Here is a 22057-nt window from a genome sequence, read left to right on the forward strand (position 1 = left end):
AAGCATGAACTATGACAATCAGATTCTACTTGGATGTTACAAATGAGTTCATACTCATGAAGAAAGCATAAGAGTACAAACTACTTCGGACGTCTTTTCTAGATATTGAGGGGATGAGCAACCCTCATCTCATCCTAATTGTACGGGCTCCGTCATGCCAGATCTCCACAAGTGGCCTGCAGCGATCAGAAAGAGTCACTGTGCACGCGGGAAGCAACGGTCACAGTTGTTGTTATTTCAAGCCGCAGAAGCACGCGAGGGTCAGATGTCAACCCTTGCATAAGATAAACACGATGCTCAGGTTATTTGTTTAACTGTGGCATTTGAACCTCCACTTTCGAAGCTGGAGGTACCTCAGTCGTCTTTGTGTTTCTAAATTGTAAAAATGACATTTGCCGTTTTAATTGCTGCCTTTCTTGCACAGTGTTTTATGGTTTCAGCTCAAAGTGAAACAAATGGTCTCTTTCCCAAGAAACACAAGTTGAAAACTGCTGGTTGTGGATATTCTGAATAACATCCTTTAACCTCTTTCTTTCCCATCATCCCTCACTGTTTTCATATCTTTGACGTTGTCATTTTCCCACTGTATCACATGCTTCTGTAGGAAAAAGGCTTCGTTTGAGCCCAAAAATCCTCCTCTTGTTTTGTCTCAAAGCTCCTTGTGAAATCTGGCCAATAAAACATGCACATAAAGGCTGTCAGTGTTTTTGATAGTTTGTAGAAATGTCTTGGGAATTTTTGATTTATCAGTGTTTGTACAGTTAATCACTGAGCTCCAATAACACAATTTTTGGATCACATGCTTCAGTCTGCCGCTGCGCTATGTGAATGTAGAACGCGTTGCATCATTCATAGGATGAAGGACCGATTCAGATCTGCTTCAGTATTCTGTCCGAGTTTTCCTCCTGTAACATAGGCATCACTGCAATGCAGCGTGCCAGAAGACTGTCAGTCACTATACAAGAGCACAGTCCTTATTACATACAGTGTACACTATACTCAATATAGATTCACATGTGTGTGTGTGTGTCTAGAATTCCTGGGTGCATTTCCAGGAATCGATCACGGTGATGTTGATTTGCTCTGCAACTTGGTCATCTGCAGTTCTTTCGGATTGTTTTGGGTCACACGATACCGGTGTCTTTCCAAGTACATGCTGGACAAGAAGGTTGGAGCCAGACCTCTGGACTGAAGAGAGACAGACTACTGAAGGAAAGGGAGGATATTTAATGACAGAACCAGATTCACAAATGTTGGCGGCCATCTATCACAGTCATCCTATAGGGGGTATCCATCACAGATTTATCTTTCCGCTGTGATTCGCGGAATTTTCTTTGGATCAAATCACGATTCACTGTCTCCTTTATGGATTATCTGATTTCTGCTGTTTTGTCACATTATATAGATGATAGAATGGGTGAACAAGCCATTGATTGGAGTACTGTTAAATAGTTCGCAGCAAACTTTGCTTCTGCTTTAACACTCAAGCCTCCTCCAAAGTGTTAAATGGTAAAGTTTAACAAATGATCTGTGTCCAGCTGCTTAAGTTACAGAACACATGGACTGTACATTTGTCTCTTACTTTTCTCAATAAATACCCATTCATCCAGCTTTGTGTTTCCTATATGTACATTACTAATGTGCATATAAGGGTATTAAAAGATGTCATTTAATGTGAGCTATATGTAAATGTTTTTGCTATTCACACTCCCTGTACACCCATCCGAATGTTAGCTCAACATCTTATGAGAACAGCACATTATTTGACGCGTGGTCCCCTGACATCGTCGCCTCTCCTCCGGCCAGCCTTTCCCATTAATGCAGTGAATGTTAATTTCTTCCTCCCGGAGGGTTTTCGTCTGAGCGCTGCAGTGGAAAACCTCAGCTCATTGTGTTTCTGAGACGTTCCTCTCATTTGTTGCAGCTAACACAACAAGACTCCTGATTGTACTGTAATATTGATTCGTCGCGGCCGTGACCCACACACAGGCTGCGCATTTCACATCGCACAAAGGCCCGGTCCGAATAAGCTGACCTGCAGTGACATTGATTCTGGCTGCAGGTCAGCGACTTGACCTGAATGACTCAGAAAACAAAAGCTCTTATCTGAAATGGATGCTGTGCTGGTGTGGCATGAATCCCCCTGGTGGGCAATTTGAGTTACAGGCTACCTTTCAGTATTTCATTTTAAAGATGTACCACGTCAGTGGAGAGGAGGGGGGTTGGGCTAAGGTTGCCATGGTGAAGAAGCCCAAGGAGTGAAATTTCTCTGCCTAATGATGTGAACATATGTTACATGTGTTCTTATGGAGAAGGCAGAATCAGACCAGTAACAAATAATGCAAGCGTGAACATCCATATGAAGGCAATTAACATGTGTGTGCAGATACACAGACCACACACACACACATATATATACAGTATATATATATAAACACTGATATTCCATATTTTTATAACCATTTGCTCTGCACCCACAGACCCTGAATCCCAGAGGAAGCGAACTGTGCAGAATGTCCTTGACCTCCGCCAAAATTTGGAAGATACTATGTCAAGCCTACGGGGCTCCCAGCTAAGCCATAGGTAAGTTCCGTATGTCTACATATCACAGCTTGCTGGCGTCACACACCGCCCATGCCTCGCCGCGTGCTTTGTTCATAAAATCATCAGATGAAATCATTTGCTAAATGTATTTTTAAAGCACACAAACACAGGCTCGCCGGACCGACGCACGGCGCAGTCACGTGTAAACAGTTGCGCCGTGGCCGCTTGGAGGGTTGCCACCTGGTGCACATCTGGCTTCCATCCTTCTTAAATGGCCCATCTCTGTTTCATGGTCATGACATCATTTTAGGAATCTCTGAGTTTGGCTCTGAGACAAGAGGCCCTGACATGAACTTGTTTCAGCAAACACAATGTAACCAAACACTCAGAGATAACAGGACAATTTCATTTTTGACCTCAAGGTTCGGATCATGAGGCGTGCAAGTGTTTTCGTATTGATACCGAATACTGAAACTGAGTTTCATTTTGTGTGCGCTGTGGAAATCTGTATTCATTCCTGAAGCACTGTTGAGCTTTCCATCCTCCTTTAGTAAACCGTTACTGTCTGCTGTTATTGCATCCCCGCTGCTCTGATGTAATTATAATAATAATAATAATAAGCAGCATGCCAGGATGTAAATAGCTGTGGACAAAGCTACAAGATGAAGAAAAGCTTAGCACAAAAAGTCTTAATTTCCAATCCAGAACTAAAGCATTAGTAATATGTTATGCCATAAAAAATCACAGCTGGACGACAAGATAACAAAGTAAACACCAAAGTAGTTTTCCGACTACTCGACATCATAATTAAATAAACTGATGATATAGTAGAAGTCGCTGTGTATCTGTTAGCAGAAATTAAGTGATGTTGCACTAAAGTCATTAGGTGTAATGTATTTACAGCGCACAACCCTTTTGAAATATGATGGTTGTTGTAGTATTATTGTCAATATTTTATTATACAAACTGTTTGTGTCAGAGCGATACCTTGGTCTCATTTTAAAGACCATATTCAGATAATGTTTGTCATCATCTACAGTCTTCAAACCATCGTCACGCCGACTCCTTCGATCATGTGTGAAATCACTACAGCAGAAACCTTTAAAGGTTTATGGATTGACATGCAGTTTTGATAAGACACGTTCAGGTGTGTTTTAAACGAGTCTGTCCGCCACACACCGGTGAGAGCAAAAAGAGAAATCTTAGGCTCCACGTGGATGAATTATCCATGAACAATGGATAAAAATACCAGCGTGGTCGTAGGCATGTTGCAATATTTATTTGGGCGACTCAGTTCATGTAGTTATGTAATCAACAGAGACACAGAAGGCGCTCCCAGTCATTTGTTAGACGTGTCTAACGTCCCTGACCCACTTACAGGGAAAAAAAATAGGAAAAACATAAACAGACTGAATAATGATGAGAGGTGGTCTGATACTTAGCTTGCTTGTTTGTTTGTGTCTTTGGTCATAAAATGGGAAATCTATGGTGTCTGTGAATGTATAACTTGTGGAGACGGAAAGAAATACTTGTCACGCAGAGATACCAGGCCATTCTTCTGCTTGTCTTTGGGTTCTGAGAGGCAACGCTTCTAGCTTTAGAGCGTCCCTGAAGATGATACGACACAACTGCTGTATCTAGGTCAACTGCAACTCAATGCCACTGTGGGTTTCTTTGAGGCCTTGCACTGTTCTCCTTTTGATTCTTATGAACTTCAGTGTCATTCCAGACGAGACGGTCATCTAATTGCCTCGAATAAATGTTCTAAAACACGCTGACTCTCCACCCATGTGTCTCCCTAGCTGTCTGGACAGCACTAATGTGGGCTATGACAGTGATGAGACCAACGCTCGCAGCATATCCAGCCTGTCCAACCGCTCATCACCTCTTTCCTGGCGCCACGGCCAGTCCAGCCCTCGTCTTCAGGCGGGTGACGCTCCGTCCTCCACCGGCGGTGGATTCCAGGGGAGCAAGTCTGGCTCCCAGTACACAGCCCATACCATGCCAGCTCGCTGCTCCAGCCGCCTTAGCAGCACGTCTCGCATCGAGCTCATGGAAAGCCTCGATGTCGACGACACCGACCTCAAGTCTGGTTACCTGAGCGACAGTGACCTTCTGGGAAAGAGCTTGCCAGATGATGACGACGATAACCTGGCTAATGGGTAAGAGTCTCTGAAGACGAGCTCTGGGTTTAAAACCTCTTGTTACCTTGACGATCTAAACCAATCGTAGTAGAGGTCGGCCTCTACTGCGTGACTTGAAAAGGTCACTGAGAAGTTGTTGTCAAATTGCATTTTACTCACACTGAGCAATGAGCTGAAATGCTGGACATTGCTTCAGGCTGCATTTTAACATTAATTTATACGATATTTGAATCTTCACATTTAATACAAAATGCATCCGTGGCGGAAATTTGTCATGCCAACTTCTGATATTTGTCAGGCCTACCACGGAGCTTTCCTCTGCAGTCTTTGCAGATACACATCAATCCTTGCTCCAGAAGGATTTCCCAAAGTGCCTTTGACATTGCCAGAGTCGGTTTTTGCTGACTACAAGTGGAAACTCTGAGGAGAGATGCCATCAGGTGTTTTTTCAGTTGCACGTTCACCTCGAACTGATGTTTGAATCTCGTTGAGATTGTTGTCTGCAGGTACGGCTGCAACAAATAGTTTAGGTCACAGATGTGAAATGCTGCACCTTGGATTTTTTTTTTCTCAGTTTATCTTCTCACTCTTTGCCTTTACCCTTGCTTCGCTCACGTCACCTCACATTCTGAGTGTCTTTATCTCATTCCCACTCACAAGTTGACAGCCGACGGTGAGAGTCAGAGTCGGAGAGAGCAGATCAAGGACAGTTCTGCAGTGTGGTGTAGCTGCTTTATCACAGTCACACATGCAGTGGGATTTAAGCTCAGCCTCTGGAGCGCTCATTAGGCCCCACATGCCAGGTCACATTCTTACCATGTGCATTAAGGAGGAAAAAAAGAGACACAGTTTAGGAATTAGAGCGTTTAAGAAAAAGTGTGAAATGGAACTGGGTCAGCCGAAGTAGAGTTCAGTCCTAGCTGGAGTTAGGATGATTCGTATGGACGGTGAGTTGCACGTGGAAAGGTTTAACTTTTTGGAAAGGGATGGGTAAAAAAGGATCAGACAGCAGGATCACGATAAGGTAAGGATTAAACAGGGATTAGGTCGAATGGGTCCATTCCTCAAAATCTATTTAAATCTGCACCGACCCTCTCTGCACGGGCTCAGCTGTGCTGTTTCGGATGTAAGAGAGAGGTGAACACAGGGAACCTGCATCTGCTTTTCAACACCACAGGGACCAAAGGTGCTGATCATTTTATGTAATGGTTTTTAAAAATGCCTCATCATGCTCTGTGATGGGCCCTGAGACTAGGCAGTCCCCAGACAAGCCGACTCCCAGATGGGAACAATTGGTCTCTACAAAACATTTTTATAGCATGGGTGTATTTGCGTATAAACATGCTATTGTAATAACAAGTCATTTGCCTGTCCAAACACACCAAGATATGGAATTATCGCTTGCTGTTTTCTTTCCAACTTCAAGTAGTTTGCATACAAAACGCAGCAATGTTGAAACCGCTCTCAGTCATTGCACTAGAAAGCAAACTCGATTCCCATGCAAAAATACTGGGATGCTCTATATCTCAAATTAATGCTGCCTCATAAACATGCAGGAAGCCTTTGGTGTAGATAACCGGCTAATCCGGTTTTTGAAGCGGGCGCAGGAGCACATGCTCCAGCTTTCTTTCTTTTTTTTTTTCTTTTTTTTTTTTACAGTATTCTACTACATCCCCTGTCACACACTCACCGTTCAGCTCATTGAAAACCATTAGCTACCAGCTCTTGAAAATAGATCAGGCTCCTGTTGCGTAACCATGGAAACCAGCTGAAAATCGACAGTGAGGAGAGGCACAATTCCTGTTCCCTTTTGGTAAAGACCCAGTTTTACATTTTCACACATTTCATTGAGCTGAAATCCGCTCTGATATAATTAACTGCATCTGAATGGTGATGGTGCAGCATACAATATAAAATGCTTGAAACAATCCAGATGTTTAACTATCTACATTTATAATACAATATAATATAATTAGGAATGCTCATCAGCCCTTATATGAAACTGTCTAGCAAAATGGAGCTGCAGCACATTGCTCAGCGTGTAATGAATATTGATTCCTTCAAAACCGGACAGCGCTGGAAATCTAAGGCTAAATGTGTGCACACTGACAGTAATCACTGCTACTGTGTGTCTTTCTCATCAATAACCTGATACCACACACATTTAAGTCTCCGAATCAGCTCCGTCTCTCCATCACAGAGGAATAGTGTCTCTCACAGCAACAAAGCGCTTAATAATAATCTGTTCTGTCCCACTTAAATGAGAATGAATACAAAAAGCCTTTTCATTACTATTACACACAGCCTTCCCAAGATATGTCGCAAGTGTTTAACAGCTCACACAGCTGTAATGAATAAAACGTATTCAGTAAATACACTAGTTATCCTGTACAGTGCAGAAGAACTCTGAACCAAGCTTTTTGGGGCCTGACACCACTGTTGGTATCATCGTGTAAACATTTGTTGCCTATTTAGATATTCCAACACAGTGCAGCATTAATCATCACTAGCACATGAAGCTCCCATCCAGCGGACACAGAGCAGCATCGGTGTTTGGATTCGGGTTCAATATTCGCTCTAATTTTGGCTGAGAATTGATCTCCACCACGTCCTGAGAAAAATATTTTGGATTTGAGGCAACTTTGCTGAGCAGCTGTTCACGTTTGTCCGTCTGCAGTTTGGTCCTGGGTAGGTTGCGGTTTATGAGAGGTTGCTGGCTGGAAACTGGTCACTGCTGATAACTGGAAGTTATGCTGATTACATTTGCGCACGGAGGCTTTAAGCGGTGGGTTCATCAAGATTTCAATAGGTTGCAATCCAGCACGAAGCCCACGCTCGGATATTGCCTCAGAGTTGCCTCTTGATTGGTTGTATTGGACGGTGTTGCAGGTTTTCTACCATTTACAGCTACACAGAATTATATACAGTCTAATGTTGGAATTCTACATCATTTTCCAACCTTGTCCTCAGAAGACACTGTCAGCTTGCGTGAAGATGACAAACATTTTTGCACTTTTGTCATCTACCAGACTGACTACCACCACTAAGTGAGTGACTCAAGCGCTGGTGTGGATTACTACTGTATTTAGTGTTGACCACGTCTGGAATCATAAATGTTTCCTGTGGTCACATTCTGCACAGCGCACTGGCATAGTTTAACCATCACTCAAATGATATCATCCTATTGCAAGCCCTACTTAAGGGGCCGGTTTACAAGCTCAGCAGTAATCGCTTCATATTGCTGGTTGTATACCTTTTCTTTTTGACTGTTTTTCCATATCTGGTGTTTAACTTATGACTATTATTCAGCATTCAGTGTCATTTCAGTGTTAAGACTGTTGTGATTGATCTTGTGCAGGCGCTCAGCTGCGGTGTATGTAAGCACTCTTCATGCCTGATACAGATGTTCACAAGGAAAATAACTTGTTATTTTCCCACAATGTTGTTTAGCTGATGGGATGAATGAAAGAATAATGTTTGCAACGGAATATGTGAATTTCACAAGGGGCTCATCTGCCTGGACATGCTTATTGTATCTGACAGATTTACGTATTTACTTGGCAGTTTGAAAACCTAAAAATTGGAACGTCCCTCTGCAAAAAAATATTCGTTCAGCGGTTGGTTTGCCTCCAAATGTTCCAGTCTCTTTGGTTGGCTGAGGAGGGAATCAGCGAAAGGCACTTAGCTGTAATAAAAAACATTTGATGAGTGCAGTGCCTTAGGAATAGGAAAGCATCAGTGTAGGGTTACCTTTTGTTCCACAATGTGTTTTTGATTCAGAAATCCATCTCTTACAACCTAAAAAGAATACTAGAAAGCTTTGATACCTTAATAGAACAAAAGAATCAGTCATGTGTTGCCTTTGATTTGTTCAGCCAAAGATTTCCTTAATTAACTTACCTCCATGCTTTTGTCGCACAGTCCAAGTTATATTTTGCAGCGGGCGCACTAGCCAAGTTTAGATCTGCTGTCATGTTCCACAATTTGCACGCGTTATAAATCCGCTTGGCTACTCGGGATCTCTCAGGAGCAGAACAGCCAGCTGGATAGACATTGATACATTATCACTTCATAAAGTTGATCCAGCAAACATGTTAGCAAAGCATTGCAGGTTTACACCTCCAGCTGATACAGTGCGATATTAGCATTCATCCGGAGTCATGTACCGGTCAACCAGAATCATTTCGTTCTGTCTGGTGCTTGGTGCAGGGCAGGTACAGTTGATTCCTCAAAGCTTCTTCATGGGAGGCAGTTACCAAAACTGTTGAGCCGGATAATGACGACATGATAAAGCCCTGTGAGTTTGTTACTATGACACATGACACACAGTCATTTGATCCATTATTAATACAGAAATATTGACTGAAGCAGCTTTTAAGGGATGACAAATAGAGGATAATATTATTTATTCAATTTACCTGTTGTAAAGCTTTTCCTGAAACATCTGTGTATCTACTATGTGTTCCTGTAACTGCTAATGTCTAATGCCATGATATTTGCGTGTTTGATGCTGTTGGCATAAAATATACAGCTATTATAACATCATTTAAGATATAGAACATGGTTTGATATCAAATATTTCTTGACAAGTACATACTTATATGCATATGAATTGGATGGGTTATTCATGGGTCATTCAAAAGGCAGATCTATTAAATCTAAAGACGGTACCACATCATTACCACGCTTTTCACAGCCTTGCATATTACACAGGAACAAGGCGTAGTGTGAGTATAGCAGCTTCATATAGATGGCACGCTGAGAGGAGGAAAAAAAAAATGAGGTGAAACAAAATGGTTCATCCTTTTCAAATGCTTCCGTCCTGTGCTCCGCAAGGTAACATGGGGTTTGGGGCAAGTACAGTATGTGGACATCTGGGGATTTACGCCGCAGCCGCTTCTGTTTCTACATAGCAGCATGCAGACGGCAGCGATGGCAGAGCAAAGGAAGGGGGCTGGTTCAGCAGCATCACACCTCTGATCATGCAGCAACATGGCTCGGGATTCGGGATGTGCTGCCATGGCAACCGTCTTCCACTGACCCACTGATGGGCTGCCTTGTGTGTCAGTGTGATAGCCTTCTGAAGAAGTGTGTGTGTGTGTGTGTGTGTGTGTGTGTGTGTGTGTGTGTGTGTGTGTGTGTGTGTGTGTGTGTGTGCGTGCGCATCGACTGCTAGTTGGTGGGAGATGGAGAGAGAGACGGATGGGCGGAAAAGAGAGAGGCTGATGTGAAGAAGACATGATATGTGTTTATTAGACTGGTTTGTAGTTGTATAGTTTTAGTGGGAAAGCTATTTGCACATAAAGCTGTGGTTGTATTTCCATTTCTTGGATTGCTGGGGTTTACAGATTCAGCAAGAATCTGTCCTTTTTTAATAGTAGTATTCATGCATGCAAGTGCATGTCATTGCCGTCTCTGTCTACATTACTGTATGTACTATGAGCCTTTGGCTTAATCTGCTTCTCTGGCAATGTCATTTCCATGGTAACCATAATAAAGCGTGTCCATGTTAAAGAAAATACCATATGAAAGTGACTGCAGATTTCTTAATACCGTAATACTTTACAGCCTCACTCAGGGAAACTACTGTACGTGTATCGACGAACCCATTCTATAAAGGATTTGCTGCAGTCATCTGATCTTGGACCCGTGCCTCTTGCAGTCTGCATTCAATTTCCCTTTCCTGTGTGGCTTGGACCTTTCTTTAGGCACTGAGTGCTTCCCTGATTGTTGAAGCCTCACAAGTTTTCTGACCCACTTAAACCCACCTGCACGAAAATTGGTCTTTGACCTCGTTGTTCTCCACAGGCTGCCGGGATTACAGTTTAGCGAGGGCGCTGCATGGTTGTCAGTCGTTTATGGGATGCAGCTCAGTAAAAAAAAAAGGATGTTGTTTTCAAGATTCTGGGCAGTACACAAAGATATATACACAAACGCATAAATCAAATGCGCTTTCGCGTTCATTTGTATTAACTTCAAAATGGCTGACAGAGAGGGAACAATGAAAGACGGAATCTCCATTGTACCATGTGTTTATGTTAACCAGAGACACAGAGCTCGCAGACTCCCACAGTCAGCAGCCCAGACACATCTGTGGTCAATATGTAGCTCTCATTCCCCAATGAGGGTCAGTAAAATACTGACTTGCAAAGTTTCCCCCCCAGCACCAAATGGGCTTCCACCTTCACCAGCATCCTCAGCCATGTGAATAATGGACCATTACAGCAGCACCCCAGGGACCATGAATCATCGCTGTATCATGTTTGCGTGTGGTCGTCTGGGTGTGCAGCTTGAATTCCGACAGTGGTATGACCCAAGGAACATGTGATGCATCTACTGTTTCTCGTGATATTCTGTTAAAAGCGTGAGTCATGTGCTGCGCGTTAATCCGTCCTTTCCCGTTGTCATTGTATGTTTGCCGGAGATACAACAGAAATGTCCGATTATTTGTCTTAAGTATGTCTAATGCAGTCTGTGTGGTTCAGTGCATTTCAAAATGGACTGCTTTTGTCAAATGTGGCTCTGCTTCAACTCTCCTGATGCGGATGCATCATCCTGACAGCGAGCAATTCAAGTTGGATACTGAGTGCCATATCAATCAGGACAGCAGCACGAAACAACACGGCGTCACAATACCAGAATAGCACTGATTTCCAGGCAGTCCGGTTGTCAGGGTGGCACCACATGAGTATGCATCAGAGTGTAGGCTATATCTATGGGGAGGAGGGGGGGGTTATCTACCTGAGGATGATGGAGAGTTGCTGTGCATTAATTTTCCAGTCCAATAATCAGACGATGAGTCCATTTCCTGGGACTCTGCAGAGACGGGGCGGCCACAGACCCATTTACTTCACTGCACTGTGATGAAGGCTGCCCCATCCTATTTGCCTAGTTATGGTCAGGCTCAATACAGATCTAAATTAGACACTGAGAAGATCAAAGATGTGTGCCCAGGCTTTCTGAAAGAAAGATATTTAAGCAGACATAAATCGGCGAACACACTGAGGCGCTCCGATGCCGTCTTTCTGAAGCGATTTCCCACGTTGTACCTCTGAACTGAATGCACACAATAGACGGGTGTCTGCTCTTTCTCTGCACCAAAGAGTTCAAAAGGTTTTTTTTCCTCTAAATGTCAAGTGGTGCCTCATTTTAATGCTCGGTTGCAGAGCATGTACATGTAACTGCAGGCGCGGCAGGCACAGCTTGAAATCATTGTGCCTCCTGCAGGATATCTCATGTCATTGCACCACATGAGAACAGCCTGCATGACCTCGACACAGATTTGAAAATCATCCAGGTTTATTCCAATTACTATTCGTTTTAATTTTAGTTTTTATTGGATGCAGTGCAGAATGAGTAAGAGTAATAATGAAATACTGTTGTTTATCGATGACCTCCAGAGACTGAAGATAAACATTGCACAATGTGGCCACAAGTACAGAGACACCCCTGACAGAAAGGACCCCCAAACACACACTGATGTGCACAGATCGCCGCCCCTAATCATCTTTAGCAGCTTTTTGCACATATTTTTGAAATCCTTTTCATAAGATTGGGGCTACGTTTTCATATCATTCATTTTACAGCAATTTTAAGCAAACCTACATGGATGTCACTGAGCTGCTTGTCCACTTATTTTAGACATTATAATCTATTTGACAGTGTATTCGCCTTGCGCTGTCGCTCAGTATGGAAATATAGAAATGCTCGCTTTGACATCCAGCCAGTGTTGAGCTGTGATTTAATTTACTACCAAATTGCCAGTGTGCACTTACTAATTATGTCAAATGAATGAAATGGCCCTTAGAAAAATGTGAGATTTCTGTTTTCTGTCCTTGACTGCCTCCAGTATTGCATTGATTTCTTTTCAATGTCTAGGCCCATGTGATGCAGCCAAGTTTACTGCACCAGAGGGAGAGCACAACCGCGCAAGACCAAAAACAATAAAGGTCATATCCTGCAAATGTCTGTCTGTCTGTCTCAATAAGAACAAGGTGCTCTGACTCCTCACAGATGGGTTGAATCTCCGCTTTAATGGTCTGTAAACAACCCAAACACAGTAATGGGAGCATAACTCAATGGCTAAGCAAACACCCAGAGGATGTTTCTGACACAGGCCATTTGGTTATCAGTGTAGGACAGCTGTTGCTGTACAGTACAAACATGGCTTTAAGGCTTTTTGGATGGCGGCTTGTTTAGTAGCACTGTGGCCTGCTTGAGATAAACAGGAGACGTGAGCAACACACTTCTTTTTTTTGTACTGTAAACAATTTAGAGCTCTCCCCGTTCTGGAGAAAAAAAAATGTATTCCTCTCTGTATTGGTATTGGAAAATAAAGGTTTAAAGTAACCAACAGGTATTTAAACAGTGTTTTATGTTTGTGAGGCCAAACAAAAGGGGGAAAAGAAAATGGTTGCTCCTTTTCATATGATGACAGTGCAGATATGACAGGATGGAGGCAGACACAACAAGGCTTTATCAAACTAGCATCTCATTGTGTTAAAGATATTTCGAGGAATGCCTGTAAAAGCCTTTTTAAATGGACTGAGAACTGGATTTAAAATGGACCTCAAGGAGAATGCAATGATCTAGGATCATGTCGTTTAGTCACGTACAGTTCTTTTGCTAAGGTTTGAATGTAAATAATTTCATCTGGACACAGACTGAACCAATTTTGTCTGACATTGGGACAGGGTGTGGGACCTTCTCAGCCCACAGAGCTTTGGCCTCCTGGAGTGGTTCACAGAGCTGAGATCTGGTGAGATCATCACCATGAGACTGTTCCACTGCTAATGAAAGAGGGAGGGAGGCTTTCCAAGGCTACTCATGCCTCACTGGAGGTCCTCGTGTCATCTGTGGTTTTGTGGTTGCATTCCCTGTGATTCAGGCCTTACCTTGGACTGAGATTTTCCAGCTAGGCCCCAAGAAGGTAATGCATGAAGATGGAGTATGTTTTATTTTTAGCAAACTCCATCATGGTAATCCACTCTTGAGTGCAAAAAGAAGGTCCAACTATAGAAAGGTTTATTTGTATGAGGTTTTATTTTCTTTCTCCATTTAGTAGCTCTGTTTAAAACCGCGCTTATTCATGAAACATTCATGAAAAATCTATTAAACTGTCGTGTATTTCTTATGGCTATAACGGGAATGTTTCCACTGGGCTACCACCGTGACTATGGCTAATTTTGAATTCTCATCTGTGGCAACCACAAAAGGAGGTGAGATTTAAATTGTTTATTTTTTTGTTATGTCTTGAGTCATCAAGTCTTATGTCCCCTATTCACACAAATTCCCCACACATTTCTGTGGGCACAGTAGCTTGCTACTAATTTGTTCCAGTGGTCACTCGTGATAGTGTAGCTAAAAAAAAAAAAAAAAAATCTGCTGTGCACCATTCGACCTTAAAACAAGGAAAACATTTTGTGTTATTCATTTTTAATCTATGAAAGTAGTACATTTTGTTTTATATGCAGCAATGTTCTTCTGTTCGCTATAAGCTTATAGCAAATGGTGTTTGTTAAAAGACCAGAGTTTAGGATTTAGGGGGATGAGTTAGCAGAGACAGCATTCAATACACAGCTACAAATGGTCACGTATTGCTGTTTTTATCAGATTATCAGTGGAGTCCTGTCTCTACAGTGCCCCAGAGTGGACAAAACACTGACTGGTTCAAGAGATGGACTTTCGAGTTTTTGTGTCTTTTTGAAGAAAGGCTCTGGCCCAGGACTTTTGTTTTGTGTTTGTTTGCATTACTTCACGTGCCAGTGCTATTTTGCATACAAGTGTTTATACTTCTGAAATTAAACCTGGAAGCTTTGATTTCATTTTGGCTCTATTTAAGAAGCAGACTAAATTCAGTTGTGCCTTTGAAGCTGATGGAGCTTCCCTTTAATGTGCTTTTGCCCCCAGCCATCTGTAAAGTGAAACTACAAACCGGTAAACCAGCAAGCATCTCGGTTTTGTTCTTCAATGCTAAGCTAATTGGGAAAACTAAGCGATCTGTTTGGCTAATGCTAAGCTAATATGCTACTTATTTTAGAGAGAAATGTCCGCAACCGACGTTATTAAAATAGTTTACAATGCTTTTTTATGAGAATAGTGATGTAAAGTTATCTGGATTAAGAGCATAAATCCGATAAAGTAATCAGATTACTTACCGTTGAGTAACGTATTACTCCATTGCAGAGAGCTGGCTGTTGCCATGGCTCCCACTCAGCTGGTCTCATCAGGGTCTCTCTCTGGTTCCGTCATCTCTTTTCTTTTTTTGTCGTCTTTTTGGGAGGGGGTGTTGCCTGAGTCCTGAGAGCCACACTGCTCTTCCGTTTTTTTTTGTTTTTTTTTTTTTAGCTCGGTGAATGGGAGAACGGGAGAAAAGGAGAAAAGGGGGTCTTTTGCTTGCAGATGGTATGAATTTAAAACGCTCGCGGATAATTAAAGGAAGTAGTGAACTGCAAAAAGTCCCAAATGAGCGGTCGTGTTTTGGTCGGCAAAGTGCCTCCGCTACAGTCGGCGAAAGGAGCAAGAAGGACTTTACTTTTTACACCAAGGTAACTTAATGGTGATATTTATCTCTACCTTTTCCAAGTCTTATATTTAATTGGCTTTGTTTATTTGCTCGCAAGTGTAACGTTAAAGACACTTTCTTTCAGGGTTGATAGTTAAAATGCATTTAAATCCTTGTTTAAAAAAAAAAATCATTGTCTTTAATGAGCGGAGTAAAAACGGGGGGAAAAGGGATGAGTTTGATTTTATGTTAATTTGTACATCAGCAATTCGACTTGAATAAACGATTATAAAAGTCATTATATAACAATATCTGCGTTTCTCCCCCATCTGCTGAATTTCACGTATGAATTATTGTGACATAAAGTTGAATATGATCTACCTATGTTGACATTGATTTGGCAGCGGAAATGAAAACATCTGTGGAAACATATTTTATTTTTCGGGGGGGACAGTGCGGTGCTGCTACCACAGCTATCTGTAATAATGAGGGATGTAGCTGCAGTCGTGTACTCCCAGGAGCTTAATCTTCACTCTCTTTCATGCAGAAAATCGACGCATGTAAAATGCATTATTCTCACTATGTGCTATTTAATCTGCATTTTATACTAATGTAGTTATAATGTCATGCATTCATTTAAACTGAGAAATGCAAACATCTGTTTTTATTTCTTGAGATAAGATTATCCTTTATCATTCCACTATGGAGAAATTTGTAAGATATAATGGTAACACACCTGATGATATAGTACAGATGTATAAAAAAGTACAGTAAGTCCTGAGTCAAATTCTCTAGATTCAGTTAAAAAATGTCTAGCTACCAGCTCAAACAATGAGTGATAACTACTCTGTTAAAGTCTCAGTAACATAGTGACTTATATCCACGTCTATGACTCAGTATATCATCACAATAATATGAAGCCACACATACAGTATAGCCTGCACATTCTCTTACTTGCATTTGCACACTACCTGACTTTTTTTTTTTTTTTTTTGCACAGCACAATCTCTCCACTTATTTTTCTGTTTCAAATCAGGCTTTTTTTTTTATATATTCTTTGAATATATTTCAGAAAAACGCCAAGGAAAAATTCCTTGTGTGGGCTTATGTGGCAATAAATCTGATCTTGATTCTGATTCTGAACCAGCCTCAGTGCTGCTCTTAGATCTGCTTCCAAGTACGGACAGAGATTGCAACGACCCCACCCTGCTATGAGCCCACCAACCGCCCCTCATTCTTTTTAAACCAAAACATTTTCGCACCAACTCGGTGGACGCACAAATCAGAAAGAGGCTGGAGTCGTGCCACGGAAAACAAAAAGTTAATTGCCACCCTATGTATGAAATATGCGCTACATTGGTGTACTCCCACCCTCTCCCTGTCTGGATTTCACCTCTGTGCGCAGACAGCTTGGCTTGTAATATCAACAGCCCACAGGCCCTCCTGCCTTTTCTTAGGCTGACATCCCTGTGGGGTTATTCATGGCCCCGCTGTCGCCCCCGACAGAAGAGGTATTGTTCAAACATACCACGAACATCTGCACTTAATGTAAATCATGCAACTATTCACGCTGTTGATGGTGTTTGGAAACAACTTTTCGATTCACAAGTCAAACATGTATCTATGGTTTACCCCGCTTTGGTCAAACTCCACCTCTGAGTCACGTATCTGTCGCCGCAACGCTTTTGTTTTTTCATCCGTCGAAATGCTCAAAACCCCCGTGTTGAGGAACGCTTCTTCTCTGTTGTACAACTGTGACTGCAACTCTAGCCATGTGATTAAATCCAGTCTTGAATGTGTATAAGCCATTTTTGTCTCCCTGTATTTTTCTGTGCAATTCCATGTTCCATGCCTCTGCTAATTGCAGACTGCAGAGCCACAAAGAGCATTTTCAGCTCAGTGGGGAAACCAAAGAAAGGGAAAAGAACTGATTCAGCTGAAGCAGTGACTCAGCTTTAAAAGGCTCATATTAATTTACCTTTTCCACTGTGCCACATTTTGTGTGTGCCAATACAAATTTGATCACCACCTGTGGTTGCCAGTAGTAATGACGGGGAACGTAATTATGCAAAAGCTGTGCTGGACTCCCATTTAGTTCTCTGGATATATCCCTTTTAAATCCAACAAGACATTATTGCTCTTTCGAAGCGCATAAAAACCTCTCCCCTTACATTGAACTGATTTATCTTCCTGTTTTGTTTTTGGGTGACTGATAGGCTACACTGCTTGTTGAACTTCACATACTGAGCTGGATTTTAAATGAATTCGAGTATGAACGCTCTTATGCCCAGTAAGCATTTTCTTCTGTGGCTGTGCTTCAACTGTCCGACATCCCTGCTGTCTTCATGGAAAGGGGACCAGTCTGGCAGCATCTGTTTCAGGGCGACGCAGAACTTCATTGAGAGACAGAGGGAAGGGTCATGGAGGGTTTAGGAGTCTGTCACTCTGATTACCCTGATCCTGCTCCTTTGGAGCATGACATCTTAAACTCTGAACCGTCCGTCGCTCCACGGTTTATCTTCTGTGATTTATCTGCATATCCTGTGAAGTTTCCCTTGAAGTCAAAGATTGCAATCTGTTGGTCTGCGTTCAAAAACTGCAAGCTCTGCTGTCTTTGAGATTTATTCAATTATAGTAATGCTTAATGTTTTCATAATGTAAAGATAACTGTCCAGACCGAATATTTTATCATGACTGCCAGACGGGAGTTTCCCACTTAGGTTGCAGTGGTATGTTGTAAGGTTTATGCACCTTTCTGAAATTGGAATTTATTGGGCGAAGAAAGACATATTTTAACAAAATTAAGAAACTTTGGTGATGTCTTGATTGATAATCTGGCACACTTGTGTGAAACGGGCCATTTAGACAAATGGATGCGTGCTCAAAAATGCTTTTCATCAAAATGTGTTTGGTCTTTCAGTTGTAAATCTTACAGTTGGAGTTATTTGATTTACAATAAGCTCGACTCAAGAAAATCTCTTGGATACACTCCCATGGATTTGATCACCATATGGCTTTGAGTTCTGATGAATGAGTTGAATCAAAGCAGCTGTAGCCAAGTTGGAATTACCTGCTTGTTTGAGCATGTGGCCACCTCCGGGGATATTCTTCTGCAGACAGATGGACATGCAGAGGCTGCTCTTAACCATTTCCCCCCATTGAAACGGTGTTCTGCTTGTTTTCACACTGTACTTTCATATTCTTGCTATTTACCACATGTTTTCTTAATGGTCACCCTGTCTTGTTTCAGTTGGGATGAGAGCAGCTCCATCAGCAGTGGGCTCAGCGATGGTGACGGCGATGGGTCAGAGAATCTCAGTTCGGAGGAGTTCAACGCCAGCTCATCTCTTAACTCCCTCCCGAGTACACCCCTGGGATCAAGGCGCAACTCTTCTGCTATGGTGAGCTCAAATGATACTGTACGGGTCTGTAATACAGCATGTGTCAAAGCTTTTCTTTCCCTTAACGTGTTGTGTTTGTAGAATCGTTGCTGAAGATTACAGGTTAGGCCTTTACTCAAAGCATTTCCAAAGCCTCACTATGTGATTTACTTTGTTAAATCCAAGTCCTTTGTTTTGACAAAGGCCACAAAGAACACCGCCGACCTGACCTCTGTATGTGCAGAGTTTGACTGGTGGTGTTGCCTTAAATCTCTTGTCAATACATGTACAGTATGTGTACATACCATATGTAAGATTATAACTAGCTTAGAAGCAAAGCTGGTGGTAAACACAAGCTGATGCTGATATGCGAATGTAGAAAAGCTGTAGGTGTCTAGTTAAACTTCTAGTACACAATTTACATATTCAGAGATAGAATTAATATTTGTTTATCTCTTGAAATGCCATATGCATGAAGGAGATTTAATCAAATGTGAAAAATGGCTTTTACTTTTTCCACATTTAAATGATTTCCTACTTTTTCTATCTTACAGGATGCTCTCTAGGAAGAAATAGAAAGAACATTAGTGCTACTCAATGAGCCATCTGTCGTTCTCTATTGTATTAATAGGGTGCCAAGAAACAGCATGCCCAGTTTTGTCCTCTGTGCTACCTCATGCATCACATGATTTTAGCTTTTTTATTATAACATAATTGTTCGGACCGTTCGTGTCCTTGATTATTATCTAATGTGATGATTTATCTTTGAAAGTGTTAAAACCATAAACATTATTTTAGATTTCCTTCCTTTGTTTTCCTCCATGTTTTTTTTTTATATATGTGCTTGGGGTCCAACTTATTATCTCTTCTCGTTCCCAGTGGAATGCAGCTTAGATGGAACAGAGATTACAGAGAACAGCCATTTCCATAGATAACAAAGACCATGTCTGACAGTTGGTTACCCACACTGTGCCTCTTCTTATATACGCAGCTCCGCACTGATGCAGAGAAGCGCTCCCTGGTGGAAAGTGGACTTTCGTGGTACAGTGAGGAGGGCAAAGCCAGCCATAAGTTTAACAGCTGCAGCTATGATACTGGGAGTCTCAAGACGGAGGCACCGAGCAAGTGGAGAAAGAAGCCACCAAGCCTCAGTGAAGAATTGGGGAGTAAAGGGGAATTTAAGAAACCACAAAACTTGGGTCAACCAGGAAATTTCAGGAAGGGCAGAAATCCTCCTGTGGGTGTGACTTCTCCAATCACGCATACATCACAGAGTATGCTCAAAGTTGCAGCAGGTGAGACCTGATAGCAAAGTTTCACTTTTCATCCATAACTCTTTTAATCTCGGTCCTTATCTTTCTCCTTTTTATCACGTAGAAATTTGGTGGATCACTGTTATTGTTAAGTTGAAAATCTATGTCATCTATTATCTCACTGTATGCTGAATCCAAGTAGAAAAAACTGTCTGTTTATATAACAGCTAGGCAGATATCTGCATGGTGTCAAGATGAACACATAGGTGTACTAGCTGCCATAAGTCAGACTGGGATTTTTATAGCACAATATACATAAGAAGAAATGGAGCATGGAATCCATCTTATTGAGGGGAAAAAAACACTTAAAGCACAGACACATGTTTTTTCCATTAACTTAAAGGAATACAGGTTACTGTACATGTCTGCAGAGACGCTTTATCTGCCCTCTGCAGCAGCTACATTTATTTGAATGCCCTCTAATCCCCAACAAAACACAGCATAATTCAACAATAGCTTAATTTTGCTTTCCAAGAACAACTTGGTAGAATTTGTTGATTTTTGTCGTTTCTTTGACTTAATCTTAACTTAAACTGTAAGCGATTTTGTGAAATTATGTCCAACTGTATGTATTTTGGCCGCATTTTAGAGGAAAAAAAAACATTCTCATACCTGATGCATTTTAAAGCTGCACTATATTTAACAGTGACTTATAAGTAAAATGTGTTGTATTTGTTTTTAAGATGGTTGTGTAACTGTAACTTTACCTTGAGCCTCATTCCCAAGTTTAAAAAAAGTCCTCATCTTTTAAAATGTCCTCCAGCCTCTTCTCATACTTTGATTGATTACATTGATAAGACTTACGACACAGTTTGAAAAAGTTAAATTTTGACCTTTCACGGTCAGAGCCAGTTGGTGTGACGCAAGAATTTTCAGTAAAAACAGATGTGCATGCTTGTGTTTATCTGATCTGAATAGATAGATAGATACTTTATTTATTTCGAAGGACAAAATAATAATGGCATAATACTTTTATGTGAGAAATTACATGTCACTGTAGATTACGTTTACAGGATTTACTGGCCTATCAATATGTTTTTGAACCTTCCATTTTGGTTTCGAGTAATTTCCTCTGGTCTGGCCATGTTAGTATCAAGACAGGACCATAGAGCTTTCTTACCGCATATTTATTGAAGTCATTAATCACTTCATAATGCCATTCTTTTGTCTTTCTGTCTTCTTTATTTAGCACCGAAAAGCGAGAAGCCACTGGACAAATCCAGAATTTCCATCAAAGCTGCCGGTCTACAACGGTCTCGCTCCGATGCTGGCAGGGACCATCATGGAGAGCACCGCAAGCCCCCGTCAGGATTAGTTAAACCCACTGCTGGAGCGTCCTTTGGCTACAAGAAAGTACCGACCGCCACCGGTACCGCAACTGTTATGACAGCAGGGGGCGCCACCATCTCCAGTGGCTCTGCCACTGTAGGGAAAATCCCCAAGTCATCTGGCATCCCTGTGAAGCCTGTGGGCGGAGGAACACCCTCCGGCAGAAAGAACAGTTTTGATGCCAGCAGCGAGCAGAGCTTTCTAGGGCCAAACGCCCGAAACAGCATTCAGTACCGCAGCTTGCCTCGACCGGCCAAATCAAGCACACTCAGCGTGATCGGTCGCCCCGCAAACAGGCCTGTCAGTAGCACTATCGACCCCAGTCTGTTAAGTTTGAAACCTGTACCAATCACAGGCCCCAGGGTTAAAGAACCTAGCAGCTGCGGCAGTAAAATGACCAATCGAACAAGTATAGGCCCAGTGAACCAGACGGACAGAGAAAAAGAAAAGGAAAGGGCCAAGGCGAAGGCTGTGAGTGCTGACATGGACTGTGCTTCTCTGAAAGGGGACGACACCCAGTCCAAGACTGCAGGAGAGTCTGCTGTGAAGCTGCATGGCCTGAGACGGACCAGCAGCAGTAAATACCCTGAACTGTCATCACCAACCACACCAAGGTCTCTGTTTAAGTAGTCCTGCAAAATGCTGATCCACCCAAATTCCAAAAAAGAAAAACACGTGTTTCCGATCTTGATTGCTATCTAGCACTTCTAATTTTCCTAAATGTTCTCGTCCGTAACTGTGTGGGTGATTAGCACTAAATGTTTAAATGCAACAATTGTTTTTGGAATTTCGGTGAAAGACTTTGAAATTAAATGAATAGTACACATCAGTAATGCTTTCATC

The 22057-nt window shown here is 42.0% G+C and overlaps 1 protein-coding gene across 13 annotated transcripts in view; it reads left to right on the forward strand.

Annotated features, from left to right (window-relative positions):
• The window catches only part of nav1b (neuron navigator 1b), a 58719-nt gene that overhangs the window by 21263 nt on the left and 15399 nt on the right, over window positions 1-22057 (forward strand). For all 13 annotated transcript variants that reach the window (XM_047582397.1, XM_047582399.1, XM_047582396.1 and 10 more), the window contains 5 exons: window positions 2481-2583; window positions 4347-4706; window positions 18443-18593; window positions 19564-19867; window positions 21075-21828. In XM_047582397.1, the coding sequence (XP_047438353.1) occupies window positions 2481-2583; window positions 4347-4706; window positions 18443-18593; window positions 19564-19867; window positions 21075-21828 (1672 nt within the window). The remainder of the gene's footprint in view (window positions 1-2480; window positions 2584-4346; window positions 4707-18442; window positions 18594-19563; window positions 19868-21074; window positions 21829-22057) is intronic.

The sequence above is a fragment of the Mugil cephalus genome, chromosome 4, assembly GCF_022458985.1.
Source record: "Mugil cephalus isolate CIBA_MC_2020 chromosome 4, CIBA_Mcephalus_1.1, whole genome shotgun sequence".
In the NCBI taxonomy this organism is placed as follows: domain Eukaryota; kingdom Metazoa; phylum Chordata; class Actinopteri; order Mugiliformes; family Mugilidae; genus Mugil; species Mugil cephalus.